This window comes from Lagopus leucura, unplaced genomic scaffold (genome assembly GCF_019238085.1).
Source record: "Lagopus leucura isolate 7727_CA_CO unplaced genomic scaffold, USGS_WTPT01 Super-Scaffold_54, whole genome shotgun sequence".
Lineage (NCBI taxonomy): Eukaryota > Metazoa > Chordata > Aves > Galliformes > Phasianidae > Lagopus > Lagopus leucura.
The window spans coordinates 64,131-78,531 of NW_024962251.1; the positions used below are offsets into that span (position 1 = coordinate 64,131).

A 14,401-nucleotide genomic window follows, 5' to 3' on the forward strand; every position below is an offset into this window, starting at 1 on the left:
GATAAGGATACTCTCTCACAGGGGCAGAGTCTGTGTAACACATGCTGCTGGATGGAAACTCAGCAAAGGCTCTTACAGAAATATCTGCACGAAGGCCTCCAGGCTGTCTTATAAGGGTATTTTAACCCTGGCACTGCTAGCTCACTGCTGTTCTAACCTGAGAGTAGCCTCCTGGTCCCAACACCCACACTCTGGTTATCACTGCTGTAAGAGTTCACAAGGAAGCCACCTTCACACACACACATACACAACCACAACTGACAAAACACAAGACTCTGCATACTGCTCCTTTCTCCTGCGTGGGCATTTGAACAGCCAGGTTTAGCAAATGCTCTTTCTTTGCCACAAACCTTTCCCCTCCCATGCTTTTGGAATTCTCAAAAATTGGAGGCTGAAGACTGCTCTTACACAGATTTTCTCTTCCTTGAAAAAATTCCTGCTTATTAAGACACGCCTTTTAATTCCTTGGGATCACACTCATTCTTCAGTTACCTACAATTACCACTTTTTGTCCTCTGATGAACTTTTAAAGGCTGGTCTAGCACTGCAGTTACCAAAGAAGGCATTTCACCACTGCTTCAGAAACCAAGCAGTAGTGTGGGATTTTTGTTGCCTTTGGGGAGTGCAACGGGAGGATTTCATGCTCTGTGCTCTTTGATGCTGTTGCTGTGTTGACAGTTCTTCAGCCAGGACATGTGACAGGCTTGCAAAAAAACCCCCAAAACCAAAACACTAATGTTGAGATCTACAGCTCAGTAGAAAAAATAGTTTTCTTGCTTCACAAGGCAGCAGGTCCTTGACATTTAATAAATTCAGAAATGAATTAGACAAATAGAGACCAAGAAGACAAAAACTCAGCAACTATAGCTCATGCCCTGTATCAATACAGCACGCTCTCACCAATATCCCATGAAGACAGAATTTCAAATGAAGACATCTGAGCTAACAATCCATCGCATCCATGCAGCAGGCACTCAGGAGACTTGTAAAACTCATTTAGTAAGGCCACACAACTTTAGAAGTCCAGAATATTGAATAAAATAATTTTATTTGTACTTATTTTTTTTTTTTAACAAAGTTTATGGAATCTGAAAGTAGACAGTAAAAGGTAACTTTTAACTGAGATTTAATATGGGAGATTCTCTACCCAAAAATATGTAAGACATTAAAATCAAAAAGATCCCCAAGGTTTTGTGCTATACTGTATGATATGTAAACAGATTTTGAAAATATTTTGCTATTATATACTTTGACACAGTATGCACAAGTTTTAAAAAATAAAATAAAAATGAATTTCAATTGCCTCAAGGAATTTCTTAGACATAAAGCCATTTGAAGAGCCATTTACAGTCTGCAGTGACAAACTCCTATGTAATCAGAGTATCTCCTTTTTTCCCACAATGCAGAGTAACCTGCTGAAGGTAATCCCCTATCAAAGCAATGCCAGCAACACAGATCTGATTGCATGACTCCAGCACTTAAAAGAGCACATTGGTTATACATGGCTTTTAACCTTGGGCTACAATTATGCTACCAGAACTAAACTTGAGTCTAAATCAGTCGCGTAGCGATGTGCATGTTGTCTGAACACTGCTTAGAGTCCTTGTTTTCCACACCTGGTGAAGGTGGTGAAGGCGCTCAGAGGTTCTTGTGCTTACATTCAGGGCAGGATGAACTTTACAGATACCAGCTTCTCCAATTAGCGACAAGCCACAGATCCCAAAGTAGGCATGCAAAGCATCTGAAAGCAGGACAGAAAGTGAAATATGAAGTCAGGCGCCTTTTTGGTTGTAGCAGACAAGTGCTCCTGGAATCCAGCACCCTGAATAATCCAACCAGGAAAACATCTACGTGCTATGTTCGACGTGTGAGATTTGACATAAACAATTTCTGCTCAAAACCTCCAGCATGAACTCATGCTATACAATCTCTAAGACAGAGATGTTTTATGTTAGAGCAATTTTTGCCCACTACTTAATTTCTTCCTATTGCTCAAACCAAAAAACAAAAGAATTTGAAGAGCTAGAAATTATTTCCTTCAACAGAGCAAATGTTTTTTTCCCCAAACACAGCAGAGCTTTTTGACTGACTATGGAGTGGACTGTTGATTAAAAAAAAAAAAAAAATCAAAGGCAGCAAAAGCTGTCAAACAGCAAGACTCAGAAATATAAAACACAGAATATTTAAATATATGTACCTATACATATCTTGAATATATATACCATCATTTTACCTGTCTTCTCTTCATGAGCAAATACCCTTAAAACAGAAATTAATGAAGTGGCTTGATAACTGACCATGCAGTTGAATATGTTAGACAGGGAGAACTTGGCTTCAGGAGGTGCAGTATATTAACATCTGCAGACAGCTGCACTTGATGTGCACTAAAAACCATATACAAAGCTAACAGTTGTATATGGCTGTTTGGTGGGTTTAATCAAAAGTTCAAGGGATGTGCAAATCCATTACAACTTAATACTTGATAGTCCTACCAAAAACACCTTTAGGAAGTCTGCGTACTCATCTGTTTCACAGTATCACAGAATGGCCTGGGTTGGAAGGGACCTCAAAGATCACGAAGCTCCAACCTCCCTGCCACAAGCAGGGCCACCAACCTCCTCATTCAAACTAGACCAGGCTGTAACTTCTTATCATTTACAGAAAACAAATGACATGCACAAGAGTTGCTGCCCAACTGCCCAGGGTCATGCAACAGTATATGTATTAACAGAAAAGTTTATTAAATCTAGTCATGATTTACATCTAAGTCTGAAATAGTAAAAATAAAATCAAATGTTTTAGGTATGTGTTCTAGCACTTTGATCTGGGTAAGCAGCTAAACACCACACAGCTGCTTTCTCTCTTTTTCTCCTCCACCACCAGTGTGATAGTGGATGAAGTGAGAAAACTACTCAACTGAGATAAAGGTATCAACAGGCAAAGCAAAAGCAGCATGTGCCAGCAGAGCAAAACATGGTCTTCATTTGCTATTTCCCATTGCTAGGCAGATGCCCAGCCAGTCTCCTGAGAGCAGGGGTCATTACACATAAAGGTTATATGGAAGACAAATGGTGCAACTCACAGTTTCCCCTTCCTCTTTTATGTCTGAACATGACACTGTACTGCATGGCACACTATCCCAACACAGGCATGATCAGCCAAGTTCATCAGTAAACAAAGAACTTAATAAAACACTGTTAAGTGCTCAGTTCTGTTTTGAAGAATGAATGACAAAGCCAACACCCATGCCACCTCTACAAAACAGCAATAATACTATGCTACCACTGTGATATTCCAAAGGTTTATCAGACAGAAACCATTCCTACGTTTGACAAACGCAGAGATCATTATAAAGAAAACAGTGGTGTTTTGATTCACATTGCTTTTTTCTGACAACAGAGCTTTGGACAACAGCGATGCTGCACAACACAAATGCTTGTGTTAGTGAAGTCTGAAATCTTGGTTGTGGAAAACATACCAACATTGAAACAGACAGCTTGCTTTTCAGTTACTGGGCTGTAGGAAAATCAGTTGTGTACATGACATTGAAATTACGGATACATAGAAAGAAAGACATTTTGTAAAGTTGCATTTATACTCATTCTTCAGATTAGAGATGCACTAACATTCCTTTCCTTCTCCCAAAACATGCACACAGACTTCTGACACCATCTGCCTGATGAAGGAATCTCGCAGTAAACATGCTTCTTTTCTTCCCTTGGAAAAAATCCTAGAGCTTTTAAATTCAGTAGTACCAAACTGATTTTTATATCACTGATAAATAAGTAAATAACAAAAATTTCCTGAAGGTGCACAATTTTTTATAAGGCACACATTGTATAGGTTGTCATAGCTACAAAAAAACTGGAATGCCAGCAAAACTTGTGTACATTCAAAGAACAACCTGGTAACTTCTTAGTACCCTAGTTCAGCCCTCCTGTTCCCTTTCTGTTGGGCAGTCACGACATTCAAGTTCGAAAGCAGATTACTCTTGTGAGTAAAGGTAAGAGAAGCAAAAGCTTGTTGTATGGGAAACAGCAGGTGTTCAGGCAGGAATGTCACATTAATGAATGACAAACAGAATTATTTTCTCCAAGTGATTCTGACTGTTCTACATACTACAGAGCTTTAAAAATAGCTAGACCTCAGAAACCCAAGGTGGCATTCAAGGGAACAGAGGGCATCTATCCATCCATTTACCCCCTGTAAAGCAGGTTCCCTATGACAGGTCATACTTTGAGTAGATTATTTTATAGATTATTTTAAAATATAGCAGCTTCTGAATGAACTTCAAAAGGATTACCTTATCAAGGAAATAAGCAGTCTGAAATAGTTTGCTTAAACTATTCATGAATTTATCCACTGAATGTTATTTAATTGAACAGTTAAATACACACAGAAAAGCTTGTCCAGCTCTAAGCAGATAGTAACACTCCTTCAGAAACTAGAAAACCACCACCTGCTTTCCCTTTAAACCATGAAAATCTCATTATAATTCTTATTTTCTTTTTTTTTTTTTTTTTCAATATAGTTTTTGAAGTAGAATGGAGAAAAATCTTTCCTTACATCCCTCAGATGTCTGACTGCTGGAATGTACTTTCAGCTTTAAGTATGCTCATAATGATTTTGAAAAGGAATTTTACCTGGATGGCTATCTGGCCACTTGGCAAATCCACCAACGAGGCGATCTTGAGTTGAGAGGATGTAGTTTCTGTTTTTCTCAAAATTTGTGTATTGGAATAAGTTCAAGAGCTGAAAAGAAGTTAGACAGTAAGATACCAAATCTTAGTGTATTATTAACATTAAAATACAGTACTTATGTAAGAAGATACATAGGGCAATTTAGCATTAACTTGGTAAGACTGTTTGCAAGACAAAAGACCTTTACAGATCTATGCACATTTCTGTACGCATGCCAAAGATAAAACTCCTCCTTGCAAAGAAAAAATATCATGTTTAAGGATAAGGAACTGGAGATGCTTGTCAACAGCTAGTGGAACATGAGCCAGCAGTGTGCCTAAGTGGCCAAGAAGCCAAGAGCATCACAAAGCCATCACAGAATTGTTTGAGTTGGAAGGGACCTTTGAAGACCATCTAGTCCAACTCCCCTCCAATGAACAAGGACATCTACAGGAAGACCAGGTTGCTCCATACAACCTGACTGTCTTCAAGGATGGGGCATCCAGCACATCTCTATGCAACCTGTTCCAATCCTTCACTACCATTACTGTAAAATTCTTTTTTTCTTATATCCAATCTTTTATCTCCTTCATTTAGCTTGAAATCATTTCTCCTTGTCTTATGACAACAGATTCTGCTAAAGAGTTTGTCCCCTTCTTTCTTACAGCCCCCCCTTTAGATACTGAAAGGCCACTCTCATGTCACCTCAGGGCCTTCTCTTCCCTCTGCACAGTCCCAGCTCTCTCAGCCTGTCTTCAGAGGGGAGGTATTCCATCCCTTGGATCATTTTTATGACCCTTCTTCTGGACATGCTCTAATAGGTTCATGTCTCTACCACACTGAGGATTCCATATCTGGATGCAGAGCACACAGCCAGGATCACCTCATTTGTCCTGCTGGCCATACAGCCCAGGATACAGCTGGCTTTCTGGGCTGCGAGGGCACATCGCTGACTCATGTCCAGCTTCCCATCCACAGTATCCCCAGGTCCTTTTTGGCAGGTCTGTACTCTATCCTTTAGTCTCCCACCTTGTATTGATAGTAGGAATTGCATAAAACCAGGTGCAAGACGTTGAATTTGGCTTTATTAAGCCTCATATGTTCTCCTGGGCTCACTGCTTAACCCTATCTAGCTGTCTCTCTGGATGGCATCCTTTCCTTCATGGGGATGAACAGGCACTAGCACCTTTCTTCCAGTTACCATGGGCTTCTCCTGACTACTGTGACTTTTCAAATATCATTAAGAGTGGCTTGATGACTGTATCAGCCAATTCTCTCAGGATTCTGAGATGCATCTTGCTGGGATACCCAAACTCTTCAATGTTCAGGTTCCTCAGGTGGTCATGAACCTGACTTTTGCTTTCAATGGGAGGGACGTTGCTCCCCAGTGCTCCCCTTCCAACCTATGTGCTCAAGGGGTATATGAAGAGTAGCTGCCAAAAAAGCTGTTGAATTCATTAGCCTTCTCCTTGTCTATTGTTGCCAGCCTGCCTATCGCTCACTGCTGGTGAAATGCCTTCTTGGACTTTTCTTTTCTGCTTGCCTACAGAAACCTCTCATTTCCGTTCTGTTCTTCATTGCACTCCTTGTTAAGTCCAGTTCTAGCTGGGCCTTGGCCTTCCTGACCCCATCCCTACAGTCTAGCAGAAAGAAGGAGTATTGGAACAAGCTGCTCAGGGAAAGAGTGGCATTACCATTCCTTGAGGTGCCATGTAGATGTAGCATTTATGGACATATTTTAGTGGGCATGGAGGTTTTGGGTTGATATTTGGACTTCATGATCTCAGAATCATTAAGGTTGGAAAAGACTTCTATGAAATGAAAACAATTTCATAATGGTCCTTTATTTGTTTTGTACACTACCTTCAATGTTGCTCCCACCCAAAAGGAATAGCAAGTGTCTACAGGTTTGTTGGGTCGTCCATGGTAGCCATTTTGTTGTCTCATTACACACCACCTTCCTATTCTACTTAGTTCTTTTTCTGAAAAAACTTCCTCCAGTTTACCCATCAAGCACAGCGATGCAATACCACAAAATGTAGACCCACCTGTGAAGAAACAGATGTTGCAATGTTTAGATGTACAGATTTTCACAGAAGCCTGTATAATCTCAAGCAGAATGAAGTAGTGTTTAGTAGAACTTGTAGAGCTACAATCAGTAGTAAAAATTAAATCAATGGATTCTAAAAGTATGAAAGTCTAAAAGAGCATGAAAGTCTAAAACCTAACAAATAAATGCACTTTACTTCATCATACATACCGAATGAAAAAGAAACACCAGAGGAAAAAAATACTGCTCACATAAGCCTGAATCAATTTTCTTAAAGCCAGAGGGACTCTCAGTGCTGTGCAATTTGGATTACACAGCAGTTCAAGAACAAATAAATGGTAATGCAATAGAAAACATTTTTTTAATATTAAACTTACAGAAGAAAAGCTACTGGGAAGTTAGCAATCAGACTGAAGCAGAGACGTCAAAAGCAGTGTCAGAATACAATCCCTAAGAGAAGAAAAACAGAACTGCCTGATGAAGAGCAGAAAGCCCCATATATATATTGAAAAAAGAAAAAAGAAATTGGAAAAAGAAAAGCACTGTTAGTATACTATTAGTACAGCTGGTAGCAACCAATGCAAGTTATGTTTCTAAGTAAGAAATTAGAAAAGAAACTCATGTTGTTTGTGTATCACTGTCCTCTGAGTCTGTTATCTGTAATGACAAAATTACAGCCTGGGAAGTAACACACACAAACTGCTGATGTAAGATTTGGGGGCCAATGTTGCTCACACTGCTTTGGTGTCAGAAAATCCCATTCACTCTACAGTTCCTTTCATTCTGATGCTGAAACACCATAACTGAAGCAATGCTATCACTAAATTCTACTGTAATTCAGTTCAACAACTAGGGGAATAACTTCAGTTTTTCAACTTTATCCTCTCTGATTGAAGAACACAGTTTGAATACTACAAAAGTTCAGTTCCAAGGATAAATCTAGAAAACACTGGATAGACTTAATGTCACATAAAAATAAAAAGCTTCTTTATCAGGAAGAGATAACTATTTCACCACACACACAGCTACTTTACTTAGAAACATCTTGGAAATTCCTATCTTCACAGCTACTATCTGTGTACAAAACTTAAATGTCACTTCAAGATTTGGAACCACAGTCTGTCAAAGGAAATGTTTCTGGGTCTTACTAATAGCTGCTGAAATTGGAGATTATCAGGTGCAATGCATAAAATCTCTTGCTGATAAATCCACAGAGTCACAACAGTACACGCAGAAAAGGTTTGCTCTGTCAGCAAGACAGAGAACACAGGCAACATCTTTCAAGGTTCTTCAAGCGAAAAATAACGGAGCTGATATAGGAAGAGTCCATCTGCTCTGATACTAAGCAGAAATTAAGGGAAGAAGGACAGTATTCTGAGGCATGTTTTTATTTGCGCCTCTTCATCCCACTTCTTCAAAAGCAGAAAAGAAATAAAGGCATGACATAACCTGAATTTCTTACAGCATTTCTCAATTATAGTTTTAAAAAGAGGTGCAGAACATTCTGACATTCTTACCATGAGATTCGAGTCCTGCTCCTTGTGCCAGGCCATTATCGTAAGACTGAAGAAAAAATTGTAATGAACCAGTTACTTTAGAGACAAATTACTTTTAAGGACATTGCAATTTCTCAGTTTAACAGCAAAATCATCATCAGACTACAACTATCATTTAAAATTAGCTAAATTCTGAGCCTACGCCTCAAAACGCTCTCAGCACAAGACAGTTAACAAATGTTTCAGTTCAGTGAAGACAGATTTAAGACTGTAATTGAGCTCATTTTAGTTACAATATATGGTAAAGGTCTGAAATGAACAAACATTTCTTTGTCAAAAGAGGTAGAGCATGTCATTAAATAAAAAACAAACAAGCAAATATCTTTTTGTCTTTATATAAAGGGAGAATTGAGAGGTATTTCCAATCAAAATGGAATGCATAAATGAAATCTTGTCTTTAACTGAAAAGCTTTTAAAGCCTTTTTATTTAAGAAGTGTTCATACAATATTTAATAACCAATAAACTGTCACTGGACAAATACCAAACTTTTTAGAGGAAACACAAATTATGGAACATTTTATGTTTAACTTTCAAAGTTAAATTAGAGTGCTCCTACTGGCCAACTAATGATTGGTTCATGTTCTCATTAAACAGATAGCCTTTTTTTCTTTCTTTTTTGCCAAGTTCCAACTATAAATTTCTCATGCTTTCTTCACAATGTTTAGCAGAGGCTACGAGATACAGAGCATCTTGACAGAGCACTGCTGACTCCTATAGTCATAGCTGAAGAACATTTAGCACTCTTTAGGTTTAACCTAAAATTATTTTACAGATCTGTTGTCAAAGATCCCTTTGGGAAGGAAAGAAGAAACAGAAGTAGATGCAGAAGCTGCACACATTTAAACACAGTTCTTAGTTTTTGAGTAGCTGTTGTCAGTTTAATGAGCTAGAAAGACTAAAACATAACAGACAACCTCTAACTGCAACCTCACCTTGCAGAGTATGAACTAGTCAATTTTAAATAATAACCACCAACATCTGAATGTTAAAATACAGCATAAAGTTACTTCAAACTCTTTGCAGTGCCTGTTGCAATGGCAATCCAAATATGCTTTCTTACCCCAGTGGCTCACTACTTGCTGAACAAAGGCAACCTCAACAGCAAAACTGTACTGCTAAAGCTAACTAATACTACAAACAGTGACTGTAAGAGGAGGCCATTTGCTTAATGCATACCAAAGTAAATAGCTCTGGAGAAAAAAAACAAGACAGTGGCTGTAGGTTACTGTAGCATGAAACCTGCATAATAAAATATATATATTTTTATATATATATATGAAGCATATATATATAATAATAAAAATACTGCTCTCAGAAAGTGCATAAGCCCGGTTAAGAACAGTTCTTACTCCACACTCTAAACTTTCACTCTAACAGCTACACAAATAGCTATTAAATCATAATTAAATTATATCTACAGATTTATACACATGCATTTTCAGATGACACTATTATGTAAGAAAAGAAAGACCAAATGTTACACATAAAAATTCTTTCAATATCTCTACCAAATTTGAGGTAAAACAAGAAACTTTAAGAACTGGAGCATTTTAAGAGTCCATTTTTGCTGAAGTCATTCAAAATTTCAGCATATGAATATCCATTCTTTTTGAACTGGTGATAAATCTGACTTTTGAATATTAAAGCCAAAACTGAAGCAAACTAATAGAGATTATGTGAATAAAGCCTGACAATTCCAATGACAATAGATTTTTCTTTTTCTCTCCTCTGTTATCAGAACTGCATTAACGTGGAAGATCTTAAACAAGACTGGGCCCAGTACTGACCCCTGGAGAACTCCACTAGCTACAGGTCTCCAACCAGACTGCGCTGTTGATCACAACCCTCTGAAATTGCTGTGACCTTCAGCTGTACTGGACTGCATCTCAGAGTTTTGACACTGTACCACTAAAGAGAATAAGATAGCGAAAAAAATAATCTAAGGAATTAAAAAACTTTGTATGAAGATTACCTTGTCTGAACAGCCATGTTATTCTTCATCCAAATAAGCATATGTGTGAATTGGAAAAAGTCTGTGAACTATGCTGGCTCCATCTATTTGCCAGTGATGACATATGGCAGTAAAACAAAACCACACATCTAGCAGCTTATTGAAACAGAGCTAGTAACTTTCAAATTCTGTACGAAAGAACACTTCTGAGAATACTCACCATGCTTCTTCTAATATAGTCTATAGCTTTTTTCATATCCATGCCTGACCAGTTATCAAGCATGTAGCAGATGCAGGAAGCACAGTACACAAACCTCATATCATTCTCACTTCCTTCTAGCACTGCACAGAAACTGTAAAGAAAGATTTTTCTTATTAGTGCTGTGTAGGTTTTTATATCAGAGATTACAGAAAGCATTTTGGAATTGAATAGTTTTTCCTTTCAAACAGTTCTTCCATTCAAACACTTCAAACAAATATTACCTACACCTGCTTACAGCATACAAACAACTACAATAAAAAAATACACCTGATTTTCTTTCCAGAAGATGAATTTTTAGCTAAGCTGAACAAAAGGAAGAGAACATTTAGAACATTAACATTCAGAGGCTTGCACAACTCTACTTCTAGCAGTGACACTGCTCTTTATTTAATCAGAGACGTCAACACTTAACATTCTTCCACTTATTACACACATACTGATGCGTAAGTTTCTATCCTAACACTTACTGTCCTTGGCAGAATTCTTTACGTTCCTTGAAATCTTCATAGCCTACATGACTTTTCTGACCTTAATTTCAGCATCAGATATCCTTGCATGTGCAAATGTAACTCCATCACCATTTCTAGCAGAAGTACTTAGAGCTACACGCAATACCCCTTTCAATTTCTTGTGGCTACGTTCCATCTCTGAGAAAAGTTTTGTTTCATGTAACGCTGCCCTGCGCAATTTACTGCATAATCTCTGCTTCCTGAGATTCTTATAAAGAAGACAGGTGCTGTGATTTGCTACCTGCCAAGACTCTGTTTTGCTCAAAGAACCAGATATTTTAACCAGTATTTCAGATATTTTAAAAGTTAAACCGCAGCAAGAAGCCAGCACAACAAATCTATATTTTAATAAGTCCACTGTCTGATCTATTAAAATAATAATAAAGGTACTTCCGACCCTGGAGACAGTCTTTCAAGGACCACTAGGACACTCCTCCTTTGGCCCCAGGATTCAATTCTGTAGTCTATCATCCTGTTGCATACAGAAACTTCCAATATATTAGGATATACATTTTCCTCTACTAACAGCTCAAATCGGGATAAATGCTGTTGCTTTTTGGATATGGCAAAGATTTGGGGAACTAGGACACTTCTGAAGATGTGCAAGTGTTGTGGCATAACTTCATCCTGTACTTTGGTAACAAAGGCACTGAAGGTTATCCAAATACTTCAAATCACTTTCAGCAAAGGCCCATTCTTTTCTTAATAAAATAAACTAAACCTGGCCCTAGAATACTTACAATGGACTAACGTCCAGAAAATTTTTTTCCTTCATTCAGCTTATTTGATATTTCTATCTGGGCAACATAACCAGCGCCTTTGCACATCCTTTCTCTTTGGTACTTTAAAAGTGTTTTTCATAGATATCAAAGTGTGCATGACGCTAGAAGTTGACGCCTACCCAACACTTCTACGCCAGAAATAGCAAAGAACTCTTGATTCTTCTGGGGTCAAGTTGGCCTTCTTTAGCAAGGAGAATGAAAAATGGCATCAAATGTAAGAGTTATCAGTCTGCACATTAAAACTATATGTGTTACAAATACGTAGGAGTTAATTGCATGCAGCTTATTACTGTAGTCAGGCAAGATTACAAGCAATTGCTTCAGGACACTAGTGTGCTAGGAGCACCTCATCCATTACTCTGTCTTTTGGACATACTTCAACAGCAACAGTGATCCAATATCTGTAACAGGAATGTTCAGAGCAATGGAACAGGCACCTCCAGGTGTTTGAAGAAACTGCTGGCCAAGACAGACCAAAATAAATGTGTATACATATAAAGCTATATAGCTATATCTGTAAATAAACGAGAGCTGCTCTGGAAGTAGTGGTTTCATTGTGAAGTAAAACAGTTCCATGGCAAACAACATTTCCACAATTCCGCACTTCTTAAGTATTCTTTCAAAAAAAGATATTGAGTAAAATTTCTCAACAGGAACAGACGTCTCCAAGAAGTTTTCATCTACTTTAGTCTGCATTTACACCTGCTACTGTTTAAAATAAAAAAGGAACCAGATGTAGATTAAGCAGTATATCTGCTCTATTAAAAAAATGCATGTAAAAAGGATGTATCTCAAATTAAAATTTAGTAATATTATACTCACATTTATAATTAAAGTTTAGGCTAATTCATCCTGTATATTGTTATACTGAATCTCTCAAAACTGAATCAAGTTTACTGCTTCAGAAAGCAGAGCAAACATCATCTTAACACTGCTCCATGTTATTGCAAAAAAAAAAAAAAACCCAACCAGAGAATATGAATACTGAAAACCTCACCTACATGAAAGATACAGCACAAAATACCCTATTCCTAAGATCAATTAACTTTTCAATAATAAATATGCATGGTTGTAAGCAAGCCTCACAACACTAAGAATGAAAAGCAAAGACACAAAATATTGTTTGGTCTTGTACCCTATAGGTGTTCTTACTGACCTCCACCAAAATGCCTACTAACGGAGAGAAAATACTGTAATTTTGCAAGAATTATGTTTTTCATGCCTCACTCTACACCAAGGTTTTATATTCACCTTACAAAGAATTATAAGATATGTCTTTTACCTTCCATCCTCTAGCTGGAGAGCTCTCAGTCCTGCCAGTAAGGCATCTTTATTTACTCGGCTTAAATCATCTCCAAGAATAAGCAGACACGACAGACCTGTGTAAGTCATTGCTATGTGCCCACTATCATAAGGATGAGATACATCTGAGCCCTAGAAGAAAAAAAAAAAAAAAGCAAGAAATAAAAGACTGAAACATTGCCACATCTTTTGTCAGATATCCAACTGAAAAGGAAAAAAAAAGGAAAAAGAGGTAAACAGTTAATTTCTCTTCACTGATTAGGCTTAAACTGAAGACATTCCATTCAACTCTTCTGAGTTAAATCAAGTACTTCACAGTTCTGCCACCTTTATCAGTAGGTCAGTATGAAAGTTCAGAAAAGATCTTCTGTGAAGCCTGATATCTATGCAACAGTTAAGCATATAAACTAGATGAAAGTTTATCTTGGGACATCACTGGACATTAGCTTCCTTGCAGTAGGGTAAGCTGACTATTAAAGAGCCTGGAGATCCTCCCCACAGGTTTTAGAATCTAATCTACAAGAAGAAAGCAGTGCAGGGCATTATTATCAGTCTCTGTCATCTGAAGCAATAAAAGATTACCATGTCACTTATTTTCATTTCTACTTTAAAACAATAATCAGAGCTTAAACAAAGTATTTAAAGAGCAAATAAAATCAACTGAGAAGCTTAAATGAAAGTTAAACAACGACAGCATAAATCATAAAACGAGGGACAGAAGACAATAACACACCTGGGTTTTTATTTTTGCCTGCGATGTAAGCAATCCAGGATTGCACCACTGGATGACAACACAAACCACAAATAACAAGATGGTTTGGGGTACTTAGGCTTGTTCATTCTGCAATATTTTTTTTTGTTTGTTTTTAAACACGATAAAAGCTATTTCTATACTGAGCAGCCACAACAAGCAAATTTTCAAATTACAATTTGTCTCAACAGAGCCCATTTCTGCCCCTGAGGTACCAGTGCTCCCATCACTCTCTAATGACGCTCACATCCACAGTCACAACTGATGTTTGCAGGGACTTCAGTATGTATCTGATCCAAGCACTGCTCAAGCAAGGACACCTAAAACAGAGTGTTCAGGAACATGTCTAGCTGGCTTTTGGAGATCTCCAAGGAAGAGGCTGCACAGCCTCTCTGAGCAAACTGTGCCAGGGCTCTGTCACTGCACAGCACTGAAGTGCTTCCTGCTGGTCAGAAAGAACCTCCTCTTTCAGTTTGTCACCACTGCCTCTTATTGTGGCACCGGACACCACTGAAAAGAATCTGGCTCTGCCCTCTTTTGTACCCAGGAGGAGCAAG

At 38.0% G+C, this 14,401-nt stretch overlaps 1 protein-coding gene across 1 annotated transcript in view; it reads right to left on the reverse strand.

The window, feature by feature from the left end:
- Window positions 1-1,060: 1,060 nt before the first annotated feature.
- Window positions 1,061-14,401, reverse strand: part of PGGT1B (protein geranylgeranyltransferase type I subunit beta) — a 31,702-nt gene continuing 18,361 nt past the window's right edge. The window contains 7 exon segments of the mRNA XM_042874272.1: window positions 1,061-1,607; window positions 1,610-1,741; window positions 4,644-4,752; window positions 6,544-6,728; window positions 8,248-8,293; window positions 10,459-10,591; window positions 13,074-13,225. Coding sequence (XP_042730206.1) covers window positions 1,552-1,607; window positions 1,610-1,741; window positions 4,644-4,752; window positions 6,544-6,728; window positions 8,248-8,293; window positions 10,459-10,591; window positions 13,074-13,225 — 813 coding nt within the window. The 3' untranslated portion in view covers window positions 1,061-1,551.